Genomic DNA, 15849 nt, shown 5'->3' with positions numbered 1-15849 from the left:
CAAACGTACAGAGCTATTGATTGGCCGTATGAGGGATTGCTGTTGGTGGTCTGTGCACTCGCAGCGCCTTTTCGTTTAAAATCCTTCATTCCTGCACCTTTTGAGAGAGAAGAGAGCGATTTCTTCTTAACTGCTTGACAGGATCTGTGCCCAGTTTTCGCCATGGAACCTGGGTCTAGATCCTCAAGATAGCAACACTAGTCTACTTAAGGAATCTTGGCATCTCAACCAGAACCAAATGCGGAACTAGTACTACATCAATCTCAGCCTTAGTTGGGTCGAAGAACTCAAGTGCTAATTACTATGGTACTATGTAGAGATAACCACCTCTGGCAACAGCCTCTCAATGGCCATAATCCAAGGAACTGGCTCTTCCGCTAAGTCGCTTTGTAATTTAGCTGTGACCGAGTTGTTGGTGCTGCATACGCGGTTCACCTGCTTCAGACCTAACTTGCCATAGGATATCTCCCCACCATTTACGGTCTATCAGCCACATGGAGCCTCAATGCGATACGAGAAAGAGTGAGGGGTACTATGGAAAAGCTCATGTAGAAAACAGAGAGGATCTGGGCCATCCATCGTGGACTCACTCTATCACTGACAGTATCCTTATCTCGCTACATTCATCGCATTTGCTGCAAGGATGGCTTCAAGCACTGAATCATATATTTACACAGGTATGAACCTCTTCTCGTAAACAAAAGGGCTCACTCGAACACGTCAAGCTAGGACCTTGGGTCAACTGGTCTCATGGGCTCATCCGTGGTGCTACCCTCACCCTTCCAAGGGATTCTGGTGGCCTGCTTATAGCCTTTCTTGCCCTTTTCGTGGGGTTGGCAGGCAGTTGTTTCTGGTACATCCTTTGCTATTTCTTGCACCAAAGCAGAGCCAGTCGGGAAAAGAAAGATGCATTGCACCACCAGCAGCAGGCCATCATCCGCAATAACGCCGGCCCCGCCGTGACTGCTTGGGAATTTCTGCGCCTCGGATGGTACTGGCGAAGTGCTGCGCAGAACCCTTTCTGGCGATCACTATCCTTGGTGGTTCTGGCGTCGCTCAATCTTTCAGTGTTCGGTGTCGCTAGCATATACTCATCAGAAATCACCAAGGCTGCCGGCAATGAGTCGCTGATACGGGGATCCACATGCGGTTTCTGGCTTGCTAGACCCGATGGTTCAGTAGAAGGAGAATTTGGTTATCGGAGCAAATCTCTCGGTGATGCCATTTCTGCCGCGTCCTACGCCAGAGCTTGCTACAATAACACTCGACACATACTGGAATGCAATCAGTACGTAAATCAACAGTTAAAATGGTGAGTGCTATCCTTACCTTTGTCGCTACTGTCCGCCAATCCTACAGGTAGGACCGTCAATGCAAATGCATCTTGTCCGTTTGCTCCTGGACGATGTATGATGGGCGCCAATGCAGCTTACGAAATGGACACTGGCCCTATCGATAGTCACCTAGCTCTAGGTATCAATGCGCGAGAGAAGGATAGAATAACCTATCGCAAAAGAGTAACTTGTGCCCCCATCTTCGGGCGGGATGTGGGGCGTTTAGAGAACGCGACGGACCAAAACAATGGCTTTCCTGGTGATCAGATCTTGCGCTATTACTTTGGGTCGACCGGAGTTGCCAATCATACTTACCAGTACAATACCCGTTCGCTGGTCGGCAGATGGGATTATAGTCTGTAGTGAGTTCGAACCTTCTGATACTTTCTGACTTTACTCAAGCTCACTGTCATCTCTACAGCAATGTTGAATCAGGCGACCCTTCAACCGGGCAAGGGTGGCAACCGATTCCCCAGTTGAGTCGCACTGATGCACAAGTCTCCCTCTATTTCCTGAGCGCAAATGCAATAGAATACACTGCTCCGGTTGACGATCCTTGGTTCTCGGCTCATGAAGAAGTTCTCTTTGACAATATCACTCTTTGGGCCCCAGACAGTGCTGTCCGTGTTCTTGGCTGCATCGACCAGGACCAAGTCTGCAGCGCCACAGATTCTAAGCAATGCACTCCGCTCGGAATGCTCGCGTACGCAGACCTCAATGCTCTTAACCTCAACAGTGCGCAGCTGGAGACTGCACGGCGTGTTTTGTTAACCATCTTGCATATAGGCATTCCGAAGTCTACGGACGGACGTGGCGGGTTGGCTCTCAGAGCCCAAGAAAAGGTCTCTTTGGGTTTTGGACAGCCTCTGCCCAACAACCAATGGCAAATCGAAGTCAGCCACTGGATGGGGATTAGCATGGCCAAGCTCCAACAGAGCGTCGTTGAGTGGGCTTCCGGCCCAACCAATCTCCCAGCCGGCGTTGAAGTCTTTCTGCCAAGCGATATTTCAATTGCCACCTGCCTCAACCAGAAGGTGCGGCACAGTGGAGACCACGTCTCTTTCAGCATCGTTGGGATGGTAATAATTTTTGTTGTTGGTGGCGCCTTCATCCTCCTCAGCCTCGTCATCGACAAAATCGGCGGCTTCCTTCAGTGGCTGAGTGGCAGAGGCAGGCATCGTCGACTTCAATGGATTGCGAACGAGAAGCTTCAATTACTGCGACTCGCCTATGAGGGGGCAGGCAAAGGCGCATGGTCCGGTGCCAAGGATATCGTTCCGCTCACGGAGCCGGGTCAGTTGTTCGGCACCCTGGAGGGGGAGGATATGGACGGAAGGAATCAAAGGGTGGGTCTCATGACGGCGAGCCAGCAAGGAGGCCACGAAGAATATCCACCGGATCCCAAATGGAAGAATGCAGTGTCCCATGTGGCAGAGGTCTCCCTCTAGTGCAGTGACGGAATTGAGTGGTTCTAGGACTTACTGATTACTAAGCTAAAACACAACAAAATTGTAAAAAGGGAAACAGAAGTAAATAAATAATAACTAAGAATAATAAGAGTTAATAGAAGAAAAGTGTCTTCCTGATTATGTTGAATTACTTGCTTCTTCTGGCTATCTAGGGAGCATCTAGTCTATTATAGACTACCGCTAAGATATAAGAAGAAGTGCTAAGAGCAAGGGCGTAACGGTGCATAATGCCCTTACAACAACATGTTTATATATCTGAACTTTAGTTGAATTCTAGCCATGTTCCAGTTGATCCTACTGCCAAGCTTAACCCGAGTGCTTGGCTACAGCATCTTATATAACATAGAGCTTCTAGGGGGCGTGACCTTCAATGGACTTAGCCACCAACCAAGCCATGACGTAGCTTAGCTTTCACAGAAGTTCTTTCTGAACTATATCATTCAAAGAAACGCTATTGTACCCATAAAACCGCAGCTCGCCATATCCCGCGAGGTAGAAAGATGGTTGGAATTCACAATGCTACGGTAAAGCTGGACTCCTGGCTTCTAGGTCTTGGCGGCGTACGCACGATCACGACGGTGTTACCGCAAAGCCACTGAGTTTAGAGTCCCAAGAAACTCGACGACGATTCTGGTTCGGTCTTGTCCTTCAAGCCGCTATGAAGCAAGCCATGACAAGACTGCTTGAGGTCAGCGTAGTTGTAGCTCAGAAATGGTGGTTTAGAAGCTGCGACGGCAAGGCAAGCTGCTCATACGTAGTAAATACTGATCTTTGGTACAGGTGTTAGCAATCAGATTGTCGTGCAGAATGAGCCTAAAGCCTTGGACATTTTGATTGGAGGAGAATGGTCGAGCATTTCTCGCGCCAGCAGTGCTCCAAGTTTCCAGGACGCGACACACCAAGTTTCACAGTTGTCCCAAAAGATACATGACATCCTACCAAACAGTACACATTTCAACTTGCGGCTGTTTGAAACTCACTCGATCAGCACAATGCATTCACTAATGGTAGCCAATGCGGCCAGCCTGGTAACAACTAGGATGGCATCAATCGTGCCAACAGCATCTCTTTACACTCACGTTCTCAAGGTTCCGAATTCTCGTGTTTTAGGATCTGATGCGGCTTCAGACGCTCCCCCTGCTTGGCCAATGCACGATTGTTGTTTTCAAACTGTTGTCCGTCTGGAAATCGTCACTAACCCTTGAATGACTGCGCTGAAAGTTACCAGCTAATGGCACCTGCGATCAGGACCAATTGTTCCGTAGAGACCTCAACATAGCCTACCAGCCTGCTAAGATTTCTAGCACGCGTCCAACAACAAATAAACAACTCGACCGCAATACATTGCCGCACAGCGATCGGCTGCCAGTGTTGAATGGATCCAGCTGTTGGCAAGAGCAAAAAGGCATTAAGCAGAGCGTAAGCATAGCGCTTCGACATTATTGCAAATTTTGATTTTTGGATTGTCAACAGCGATGGACAACATTCAGAACGGTATCACTGGTCGATTGAAGTCGATGTTCAATGGCCGGTCAACGATCTCGAGACGGAATTCCCCTCCCCTGGTGGTCTCTCCAAAGTCACCTGCGCCTCGACTGGGACTATCCATTCTATCAAGTCCTACCATTGACTTACCAGGACTCCCCTCTCACGTTTCGCCGTCCTCCCGAGCCTTTATATCACCTCGATCCATTCATAGACTTACCCCTCAAGACGGCATTACAATAACTGCACCTCCCTCCGCAAGGTCTGGGCAGTCCCGCTCCGCGGCACATTCCGTATTCCCGAATCCTTCACGGTCAGAAGTAACCTCACCGCGGACAATTTGGGATTGGGAACATGTTAGGGACCACTCGGGCAGTATACGAAGGCGGAGGCGAAAAAGGGCAATAGGGCAAGTTCGGCCTCGGCACGGGGTGAAGAGTATACTCCAAGAGAAGGCTGGAAGATCGAAGTTGATCCGATGTTTCGGTCTCGGTTTGCTTCTTGCGGTAGGATTGACTATTTGTAAGTCTGGCCCTTACTTTTGAGGGGTTGTCTTCTCACATTTTCCTCCAGATCTGGCGCTAGCATTATCAAATGTCATTAATGGCCTCAACGTGCATATTTTCATGATCGTCGTTGGCCTTGTTCTGGTCATGGCATTTGCTCATGCCACAGTCCGGCTCTGCATGTACATACTACGGCCTCCGCAATATCCGATTAGCCGTACGAACTCAAACGCGACGGTAGCACCGGGGGAGCCAATCCCGGTCGTTCTGAGGAGGGATGAAGAGGACTTGTCTGAAGATGAGCCGGAGGGTATTCCAAAAGACGCCGTGCTACCGGCACCGCCTCCTGCTTATGGTCTTTGGAGAGGCAGCACCGTAAGTGCAGTATTCAACTATGTGCTCTGACCCAGACTTACAGTTCATAGCGAATGAATCCCAATCTCATGCACTGGCGCAGAGTCGAAACTTTGCAGAGAGAAGAAGCTCCACCAGAGAGCAACAACCGCAACTCAGAGCAAACGTCATCACCAAACCGGCCTCCTAGTTATGCTACAGAAGACAGAGTCAGATATGTAATGGATGCGGAGCTGAGATCCGCTATGCCGGAAGCGGGTTCTGGGGCGTTGCCGGTTCATCCTTCAGAACGCGGACGCATTGCCTCGGGGGTTTTATAGCTCCTCATCTTCTCCGTGGCAGCTATCTCGGCCATGGGTACTAGCACCCATCATCGTTGTAACAATTTTTGGCCTTGAAAGCCTTGGCCATGGTTTCCATAGTCTCAAAGGTTACTTCCCCTGGCTCGGCTTCATTTATCTTTTTGATGAGCTTGCCTATAAATCGATCGATCATGCCCACAACATGCGCTCTTCCAGCACTCTCAGGATGCCAGACCATAGGATAGATGCTCCCAAACCCATCTTCGTGCACAAAGCATTCGTTTTCCCATAGCCAATCAAATCTATCCCACCACATCTTTTCTACCACATCAACCGCGACATAACCCTGGGAGTTAGGTGTATAAGGATAAAACCCCAAGGGAGTCATGTCCTCGGTGTACCAACTGCTAGGGATTTCTATAAGACCGTTCTTCGCCTCGTCCGTACCTGCTGCTGGCTCCTGGGGAACACTGCTTGGCACCATCCAACTGCTTGCTCTCTGGCTATAATCTGGTATCCTTGGTGGTTCTGTGGGAAATGGGTTTGGTAGGATGTATGGCAAAGAATCATGGGCATTCATGCTGCTGTCATAGAGGAAGCCATTCTTCTGGAGTAGCTGTACCGTAGTCTCTTGGATCTGATACAATGGGGCTCGATACCCGACCGGCTTTTTACCTCCCTGTAGCGCCACCACTATTTCAATGCACTTCATCAAGACTTCTTCCTCCTGCTCTGGTGTCATGGCATATGCTCCTTTATGGCTGTATCCGTGCAATCCAATCTCAGCGCCACTCCTCACAATCGCAGCAGCCTCCTCAGGGAACGTCTCGATGCTATGGCCGGGTAAGAACCAAGATACCTTGTTACCAATACCATATTTTTCGAAGAGCTTGAGGAGACGCGGTACTCCTACACGGGCGCTGAAGATACCGGCCGAGTAGTCGGCCATGGTATTTCTAGGGTCATGGCCGGTGCCAAGATACCCACTAATGGCGTCAAAGTCAACAGAGAGGCAGATATGAAGGCGTTTGCTTCGCCTCTCATCTCTATCGGAACCGTGTAGGTCTGCCATGACAGTATTTGGCTAAATTGGGGGAATGTAACGCTAGACAGTGTGTTATTGGCAGGCCACAAATGGTACGGGCTCTCCAGAAACGAGTCCAAGCTGCAATCTTGTGAGGTGACTGTCCTGCCGTCTGGAGGTGGACCCGGGTATAACCTGCAGTTGCTCAAAGCGTGAGAGGGTTGACCTTCTGTTCATAATACCTAGTGCATGGATGAACGTTTGACTAAGCCGCAAAGCTCGTCTGAGTAAATTCAGGTACCTATGAGGATAAAATCGGGAACAAAGACCGCCGAATCTTTCAGTCTGGATGGCTGTCGAGGTGATGCCCAGATCCCGGGTCCATGGTTCGGGTGGTCTCGGCCGAAGGGCCGAGGCTCAGGGAAACAATTTACTACGTACGTAGTAAGTCGCTGGGAGCGCTATCAACTCAAAATCGTCAAGTCTGTGGGTGGTGAGTAGATAACTAGGACTAGTCGCTAGAAGTCTAAAGTACAACTTGAAAGTTTGGATGGAATACTTACTAGCTCCGCACACGCCAAGGGCCACATCGCTCTTCCACACTGGCACTGCAGCAGCAACGCCCATTGTTCCATCGGGCTTGGGCCAAGACTAGGCAAACCGCAAATCCAGACACATAACTTACGTAGTACGTACTACGGTAGTACATACGGTAGTACATACTAGGTCCTCGGTCAGACCTGGTACAAGGGCTCATTTCCCACAACTTCCTCGCTTATATTGATCCTCTGCGCAATCACCAAGGAGTATCCCAGACTGTGAGCAGACGACTTGCATGAGCCCATCTTCGGCCCACCCACTTCGAAAAGTCATGGTGCCCCAAAATTCTGGCAGGTGGCACAGCATGCTAGCCTCAATTGCACAGACTACTTGCAGGTGCCTGCTAGTAGCTGGCTATCATCAGCATGGCCAATCTCTGGTCAAACCTTGCTACTCCTCTGAAGCATTCAACCACTTAAATGTGTCGGTTTCTTCGAGTGGAATCAAGCCCTAGGAGGAATCGTGGACTTATCTTGTACTATGTAGTCTCATCACCCAGTTGAGAGGGATCGTTAGAGCGTGACAACTCGCTTATGCATGCATGGATGAATGGTCCCCAATATAAGTTCCGCACTCCAAAGTGTTGTGTTCTTTATCAGTTTCCTCCGTTCTCATGCGCGACTTGCGCCCTGATCTCTCTAGTTTCTGCCTTCCTTCCCAAGCCTCGATCTAATCATGCATTCGTTAGAAAAGAATCGCAACGAGAAGACTTCTGTGGACCAGGTTGGCGATCACACCAACTCTCCACACGATATCGCAGTGGCCGAACTCATCAATGCATCTGGACACATCCAGGAGGTTGATCGCAATTTTGGACTTGTCAGTCTGACAGGTTACGGCCTTGTGAGTGGCAACGTATGGCCAGGGTTAGGCGGTACTATTCTGGTAGCGATATTTAATGGAGGTCCACCTGGCACCATATATGAATTGTGAGGCTTCCTACTAAGCTAGCAACCCAGACCACCAATTGACCCGTCCAGCGTTGCCGCTTCCATCTTCTATTTTATGATTACTGCCTGCATAGCTGAATTCGCGTCTGCCATCCCCTCTACCGCTGGAGTGTACCATTGGGCTTCCGTGACGCCCGGGAAGAGATACGGCCGCGTCATAGGATATTATGCCGGATATTGGAATTATCTTGGCTGGATGTTAGCCAGTGCTTCCGTGTGTGCCGTTGTTGGCAATGTCTGTGTCCAGATGTATGGAGTCACGCATCCCGAATATACTTCAAAGCCATGGCACGTCTTTCTAGGCTACATCATAATGCTCTGGAGATCGTGCTTGTTTGTTTGCTACGCCAATAAGCTCATCCCTCACTTGAGCACCATCGGCATTTTCTTCATCATTGTGGGGGGTTTCATCACCGTCGTTGTTTGTGCTGCTGTGCCTGGACATGGAGGCCGTCCAGGACACGGCCTCTGACGCCTTTGTCTGGAAGGATTGGGTTGCCGATTTGGGTTATCCAGACGGGTTTGTCTTCCTGGCCGGCATGCTCAATGGAGCCTATGCAATCGGGACACCGGACCTTGTGTGCCATCTTGCAGAGGAAATCCCACGCCCTCATGTTAATGTTCCAAAAGCCATGGGACTTCAAATGGGCATCGGATTCCTCTCGGGATTTGCTTACCTCATCGCCATCCTGTATACCATCAACGACTTTGACGCTCTGTCGTCCTCCACTTTCCCAGTCGCCGAAATCTACGCCCAAGCTACTGGTTCCAGAGCAGGCACAATAGGCCTTCTATTCCTAATCCTGGTGGTGTTCGTCCTCGGATCGGTCGGTGGCAATATTACCGTCGGAAGAGGGCTCTGGTACATAGAGAAGCGGCTACATTAGTACAACTAAAGCTAATGGTGAAATAGGACCTTGGCCCGAGACGGTGCAACTCCGTTCTCTGGCTTCTTATCTAGAGTCTCGCCTGCGCGCGGGATGCCGCTCAATGCAACAGTAGCTTCCGCAGTCCTCAACACTTTGCTGGCTTGCGTCTACTTAGGTAGCACACCTGCGTTCAGTGCATTAGCTAGTGCGTTCGTCCTTCTGACCACTGCTTCATATACAGCCGCAATCCTGCCCAACCTTCTTACCGGCAGGAAGAATATCAGGTTCGGCCCCTTTCATATGAAGGGATGGCTAGGCTTTGCCGTGAACGGCATCGCTTGTACATACATGATCGTCTTCTTTGTCATCTTCTGTTTTCCCTACTATCTGCCGACAAATGCAAAGACGATGAACTATTCTTCTGTCATCTTTGGTGGTTCAACAATCATTATCACCGCGTGGTACTTTTTGGGAGGAAAGAAGGGTTATACAGGGCCGCAGACCATTGGGGGTAAGGTCTACGAAGCCGACCTGATCAAGAAGGTAGCAATGGTTGTTCCAAAAGTATGAATTGCATATCGATAAGATGAGCCGTTCACATAAACTCTAACTACTTTGCTTCACCCTCACTGTCTACTAGCTAGGGAAAGAGCCCAACCTTACTTGATCCAGTCCAACTTGCTCACGGGGTCTTCTCCTTCCGCCACCAGTGCAATTAACCGTCATCAAGAGATGACTCTGGACTTCAATGCTCCATCTGGTGTTGGAAGCAAGACAGCTCAAAGTCGGCGGCGTTCTATACCCAACCCATCTTAGCTCATACCCCACAACTTCATACCAGTAATGTCACCCCTCAAGGCTGAAATACTATACTCTTTCCCAACCTGACAACCGGCTGCGTAGAGACAAGCTATCTGGAAATATGATTAATTTCTCCCAGCAATGAGGCGTTGAGCCGGCAATTTAGTTGACCATAGAACGGTTGGTTCAATGGTGGTGATTGTGAAGCGATCTATCGGCGGACAAAAGGAATAGATTTCGACTGGCTCAATAACCTAGGGTGCACGTATGAACACTTTCTAGAGGACCGTATCGCCATTCTCCGTTGTTCGGAAATTCGAGATCTTGGGCTTAGAAGTGTTGGCCAGAGAAGAGCATATTCTGCTTATTCAACGTAGTGACTGGTTGCTCCGACTTGTTGAGAAGTTGCTTGGCCGGGAAGAGAGGTGGCTCGCCTTTGTGGCAGGACTTTGCAGTTGTAGATCGGCGAACCTCGGTTTCGGGTGGTAGAGACTTGGTGATTGAGATTGCTTGTTAGGCCGCTGTAGATTTACCCTATTCTTACGGCATGGGAGTAAGATATGGCAGAGGCCTCCTGGGTGCGAACAGAGATAGGCAGGAACTAAATTGAATATGTCAAGGCTGTCTGTGGCCACGTTCAGTACTGTTTTTGCTGTATCCCTTCACCATTTCTTTTCAGATAACGTGTGTGTCTCAATGACATAATGCATCTGACCTCCTCCATTGGATAAGGCTGGTTCTATCTTGTAAGCCTCTTCCTCATCCTGGGCATCCTCTTCACCACACTTCCGCCACTTGATTTCTCCTTCTCTATTCTGCCACTAGCACTGCTTATACTCTTCGATCGTCCTTTGTCCATTAGCGGCAACGAGCTAGGGTGACACTCTTCCACCAGCATTGCTAGATTGGGCGTCCTTCTGGCTAGACATTGCAATCGTACTAGAGCTTGACGTTGGCGTCTCCGAAGGGCAAAGGAAGGAAGGGCATCCGAAGGATAAGATGTTGTGTTGAGGTCCGCCATGCTGAGGTCCCACAGCGAGGGATCGAATGTGTTGTCACCCAATGAGGGAGTGTCGTGGTGATCAAGTTCAGCAAAGCCTTCGTCAAGATCGTCCAATTCGGTGTTTGGTGTGGATACGTTGGAATATGGGGGGTTTGAGGTCGAGAAGTCCGGCGAGCTGTCGAGGACTTGAGATTCAAACCCGGTTGACAAGGCGGTGATAGAGGGGTGTCGAGGGACGTTGGCCTGGTTCAAGCTTGGATGGATATTGAATCGATTGTCCCGCTGACGATACGCAAGAGATGAGAACTGCTTGTAAGGCTGCGGTAGTGGTGAGGAGCAGCGAGAGGACAATGGTGACACATCCGGCGATGATGGAGCTGTATCGTTCGAGGTGCAAGACGACGGACTTGTGGTAGACGAAAGGAAGGAGAAGTTCTCGTCGAACATTTTGGCTGAGCCACTTTGGATATGCGGAAGCGGAAGGAGATCGAAGCGCAGCGCAGAGGAATACAGGAACAGGTGGGGGCGAGTGCTCTCTCGGGGTATTGGTTGTGGCAAGTAGTACGGTCTTCTCCGAAGCTCGTGGCCTTCAACGATGACTAAGGTCTAGACTACCCAAGGGCTCATGGAAGCTGTGGAAGGAGCGGGATGGTTCATATATTGGGGCGGAATGATCGAATATATCGGCCCCGCGGACCAGAATCTGGTGGTTGCGTGCTGAAAGCGAGGAGCCGGCCTCTCCACAGGGAATCCAAAGCACGACTGGGAATTGTTGGCACCAAGTCACGCCGAATTCGCGCGGTTAGAAAATCCGGCAGTCTCAACGATGCATCTAGAAGGGCCGAAGCCAATTGGCATCGTAGGAGAGCTAAAGCTAATGTCGAGCGATATGCAGCCCTAATCCACCAACAAGGCTGTCAATGTTCGGGAGAATGAGAAGTGCGAAACGCACGAGGGATATAAAAACCGAGGACAAACCTTACGTACTGACTTAGTACCGTAGTACGCAGTACATTTGTACTACGTAGGACGGAGCCGGAACCATCCACCAACACAAATGTCCCATTGCCAGGTCCACATTTCCCTCGCTCTCGACGCCTTTGCGCGACGGCGCCTTGCAAGGTCTAGACCTACCACCAACAGGCGCTCAGTCTTCAGTGTTCAAGTGGGTGATGATATCTATGCGTCCATTTCTTGCTCTCCGCTTATCTACTCGTGTCTTGGTCAATTGATCTGACCTTCAAGTTGTGACATCGTCCCTTTTCTGCCGCAGCTACACCTGATTATCCCCGATCAGATCTTGTCGATTCGATACCCGGGTAAGTGACAGCGAGAGATCGGTATTGGTACCTGACTAGCTGAGCCTGTGTGCAGCTACACTGTCATGCAGCCTAGGAGCTGGTTTATCTGTAGGTCTCAATGGTCTGAACGTTGCTCAGCTATAGACCAAGATACATTATTAAAGCTTTCAGCCGCCTCCACTGTTTATTGAAACTCGTACTCCGTACTCGAGTGCTCTTGACTGGCGGTGGTGGTCTAGACTTCGCCTGTTTCACCCAGTCAACCTGTTCCTCCTGCGAATCTCTGACCATCGCGTCAGCTTCCCCGCTTCCAGTATACTGATCTTGCGCGTCGTGCCGCTCGGACGACCTAGCACTACCGGCTCCCATCCCGATCTAGTTCTCGTCATGTAATCAATAGTAGGCCGGGGGTCTGGAATCATTCGGACCACCCGGAAGCGGAAAAGAACCGTAGTCAAAAGCAAAGTCAAGCCCAGTAAGACTCCAGCGACAACGCCGGTCGCTTGCATTGCTCCCAGTCTCCGCTCCACTCGTCCGCAAACGCCTGTGGCAATTGCTGCAAAGCAGAAGCTCAGAGTCTGACTGACCGCAAATCCAGCACTCACACGAGGGTAACAAGAGAAGTTGGTGCGCTGTTCACGCTCCCTAGAAGTCGTGCGGCGAGTGGGCCGGCCGATCATACCAGGCTGCAGGTCCGAGGTATCAAATGTTTCCATGATGAGACCTTGGCATTCAGCGATGGCGAGGTTTGAGAGAAAGCCAACGCATCCAGCGAACACTGTCGGCAAGGCTACAGAGATTGTTGGACCTCTCGAAGCCAGCGCGTAGCCTACACCGGCAAAAGGTAGGAGCAGGGTGAATATGACACGACGCACCAAATGAGAAGACCAGACAACCGATTTCTGGAAGGTCATGCTATCCGTTCGCTGTCGATGACGTCTTGCGCGACTGAAGAATGAAGCTTTTTGGAAGGGCGTCGCTAGCAGGGCCCCAGTACCAATGGATAGCACGCACAGCCCGACGTGGACAGGTCTGTACCGGTACTGCTTGGAGGTTAGTGCCCCCAGAAGCTATTATGTGTTAGTAAAAACACAGTTGTTTGACCATCTCGAAGCATACCATCAAGATCAGAGTAAAATGGGAGTAAGTCCATCCTATGTAGACAGCCAACACTGCGAACCCTGGTTGTCGAAACATCTTCCAACTTAGCTCTATCCCAGCTTTGACCTCTTCGCCCCACCAGTACGGGCCGGCAGACTTCAAGTGCATCTTGACCTCGCCGCGTGAGACACGATTTATGTGGCCTCCGTCACGCATCACCTCTGCAACTGTGCGGCGATAGGCTGATCGTCGGGCTTCCGGACCAATGACGTTGAGCAAGAGGACTACCATCATGAGCATGAGAGATATCCAGAAACCCCATGCTACATCTGCATTGTCGACGACAAGGGTGCCAATGAAGAAGCCAATGCTGATGGAGCCAACAGAGCACCACGACCACAACCCAAGCCATAAACCCATCCCTCCGCCATGGCGACGAACATCATATAGATCTACTATCTCTTGATGTGGGTTACTGCTTTGCAGCGATGCTCCGAAGAGATCAAGCAGCGTAGCCTGCAAGTTGATGTTCACAAATCCAAGAGCAAAACCGGAGACCGCTCTGGACAAGAGAAGTACTCTGCGGTAGGTTGAGATGTGTGGAGAACGGAAATCCGAGACTGCAATGCCCTGCGGAATTTGTAGGCAGAGAGCTACTGCGAGTGCCATAATGGTATATGGCTTCCTTCCATGCATCAGAGGTAGGGGCCAGAGAAGAAGGGTCGGAATGGCAAGGCCAATGTACAGGACTACATTGCCCAAGATTGTGAGATGACCAAGGTCAACGATCATATACTGTATAGCCGGCACTTCTCCAGCGTAGATTCCAATAACGACACCAATGAGTAAGGTATTAATGCAAGCAATGGTGGCAGCGAAGCGTTTTCGAGAGATTTCCCAGTCACGAGCAACTGGTTGATGCTTCCATGTATGATGGACGTTGAAATCGTGCAGCCCTTTGACGTCCACGTGTCTGCATCCATTCAGATCGATGTGCTGTGAGTGCTTCGGTCCAGCTGGCGGGCTACTACCATAACTCGATTCAAGCCCAAACATCTCCTTGAAGCGGTCGGCTGTGTCGACATCACTGATTGGACTGGGATCCCCGTGTACAGATGCAGCCTCTTCTTGGTGCCTCGACATGTTTTCAAGCTCCAATGCGGTTTCAAAATCATCTTCACTGCCTTTAAGTCGCTTGTAATGTCTCGAAGTCGATCGGGGGAGCGTCGGTATATGGATAGACCTCCTAGCCTTCTTAGCCACCCGATTTTGGCGCGGAAGGTCTTGTTTCGATGCTTTGCGACGCAAAATATGGTCGAAAGGCTCCTTCAGGCTTACAGAAGCTGACGTAGGGGCTGATAGTCTTGCAGGCCCTCCAACCCTTTGTAAAGATTTACGACGGCGCAGGGGCTCTGCCCAGTCTCGTTGCATGACGTACGGTACCTGAGGATTGGCAATCGAAGATTCTAACTCCGGGCTTCCTGGGTTGACAGGGCCACATGCCTTGACAGGATCTTGCTTGTTGAATTGTCTTGAACCGTCAGCAGTAGTTATGCCTTGTGGTACTGAAAATAGCTTGTGTGATGGTACAGATGGTTGTCCTCCAGGATCAGCCTTCACACCCCCAGTCTGCGCTGCTAGATCGTGATTCTGAAGAGGTGCCGAGGCATCAACAGACTGTGGTACAGTCGTGGGAAGTTCAGCTTCATCATGGTCATCGGCGGCGACTCGAGCAATGTGCAATGCTTCATTCAGCAACCTTTCGAGATCCTGAATCGTTGTGGAGAAGATTGTAGAAGGACTTGCCTGCACCTGGCTTGGGGGCGAATGAATATGCAGCACGCTTCTAGTTCCATCCTTTGCGGTCTGCAGAGTTGCAGAACTATTCTTCTGAGGAGTTGTCGAGGGACTAAGGGGCCGTTCTCGTGCAGTCGCGGCACCAGATAGTCGCCGAGGACTTCGGGGGCTTGCTTCGACTCCTGCTGTTAACACAGAGGCAGCCGAGAGACGCGGGGTCCTCGTGAAGGTGCCATCATGCACATCAGGAGGCGGGTGTCTCTGTGAACTCGGCCTTGATTGTCGTGGAGGACTGTGGTCTTCTTGTGCGTTCACAGAGCGCTCCGTCATCCGACGCTACCAGAGATCTTATTATAGAGGGTGTGGTGCTGATAAGCCCGGCGTTGCAATTTGGAAGGGCAAGAGCAAGAATAGCACACGTGCTCGTCGTACTGTGTTGCTGCACACTGAAAGAAATAGGTCAAGACAAGCAGAAGAGAAAATGAGTCCTGCTCATGGAAAGGAGAAGATGAAGATTAGGTTATCAGGTGCCATAGACTCATAGTAAACCATAGATACGAGAAGAATAAACAGCAACTGAAGGACTCTGTGTAGTGAAATAGTACGTAGTATGTCAACAGCACGGAGCTCGCTTTCCCCAGAGAACTGAATACGACTCTGGGATATCAATCAGGTCATTGGAACCTTCCCCCTCCCCTCAGGCCACCAGCGACTTCTACCTGAATGTGCAGAGAATAGTCTTGCAGTTTGGTTGACAAGCAAGAGGCTCAGCTGTACAAAGCCCAGTAACGCCCAACACCACAAAGCGGGCCACCCCACAAAGCGGGCCAATTTCGGGTTAGCAACAACACCAAATTCTACTGCATTAGAGATGCTATACTCATTCAAATTGGCTAATTTCGATAGAAATAGCTTCTATAGGCCTATTCTAATGTAACAGTACGCAGAATTCG

The 15849-nt window shown here is 50.4% G+C and overlaps 6 protein-coding genes across 6 annotated transcripts; 3 read left to right on the top strand and 3 right to left on the bottom strand.

Moving 5' to 3' along the window:
• Positions 1–643: 643 nt before the first annotated feature.
• Positions 644–2782, top strand: EPUS_01051 (uncharacterized protein; the record flags this gene model as incomplete). The annotated part of the gene is made up of 4 exons (XM_007806964.1): positions 644–677; positions 730–1288; positions 1364–1696; positions 1756–2782. 4 exons carry the CDS (start codon positions 644–646, stop codon positions 2780–2782), a joined length of 1953 nt encoding a protein of 650 aa, XP_007805155.1.
• Positions 2783–4974: 2192 nt separating this feature from the next.
• EPUS_01050 (uncharacterized protein) lies at positions 4975–5468 on the top strand (the record flags this gene model as incomplete). The annotated part of the gene is made up of 2 exons (XM_007806963.1): positions 4975–5169; positions 5220–5468. The coding sequence occupies 2 exons, from the start codon at positions 4975–4977 to the stop codon at positions 5466–5468; spliced, it is 444 nt and encodes a 147-aa protein (XP_007805154.1).
• A 40-nt stretch (positions 5469–5508) lies between these two features.
• Positions 5509–6522, bottom strand: EPUS_01049 (uncharacterized protein; the record flags this gene model as incomplete). Its single annotated transcript, XM_007806962.1, has 1 exon — positions 5509–6522. One exon carries the CDS (start codon positions 6520–6522, stop codon positions 5509–5511), a length of 1014 nt encoding a protein of 337 aa, XP_007805153.1.
• A 1227-nt stretch (positions 6523–7749) lies between these two features.
• Positions 7750–9463, top strand: EPUS_01048 (uncharacterized protein; the record flags this gene model as incomplete). Its single annotated transcript, XM_007806961.1, has 4 exons — positions 7750–8003; positions 8055–8421; positions 8474–8886; positions 8938–9463. 4 exons carry the CDS (start codon positions 7750–7752, stop codon positions 9461–9463), a joined length of 1560 nt encoding a protein of 519 aa, XP_007805152.1.
• A 970-nt stretch (positions 9464–10433) lies between these two features.
• EPUS_01047 (uncharacterized protein) lies at positions 10434–11144 on the bottom strand (the record flags this gene model as incomplete). Its single annotated transcript, XM_007806960.1, has 1 exon — positions 10434–11144. The coding sequence occupies one exon, from the start codon at positions 11142–11144 to the stop codon at positions 10434–10436; it is 711 nt and encodes a 236-aa protein (XP_007805151.1).
• Positions 11145–12249: 1105 nt separating this feature from the next.
• Positions 12250–15226, bottom strand: EPUS_01046 (uncharacterized protein; the record flags this gene model as incomplete). The annotated part of the gene is made up of 2 exons (XM_007806959.1): positions 12250–13068; positions 13118–15226. 2 exons carry the CDS (start codon positions 15224–15226, stop codon positions 12250–12252), a joined length of 2928 nt encoding a protein of 975 aa, XP_007805150.1.
• Positions 15227–15849: the final 623 nt, after the last annotated feature.

Source organism: Endocarpon pusillum, assembly GCF_000464535.1.
Source record: "Endocarpon pusillum Z07020 unplaced genomic scaffold scaffold6441, whole genome shotgun sequence".
NCBI lineage: Eukaryota > Fungi > Ascomycota > Eurotiomycetes > Verrucariales > Verrucariaceae > Endocarpon > Endocarpon pusillum.
This window is presented reverse-complemented; position numbering and strand designations above follow the sequence as displayed.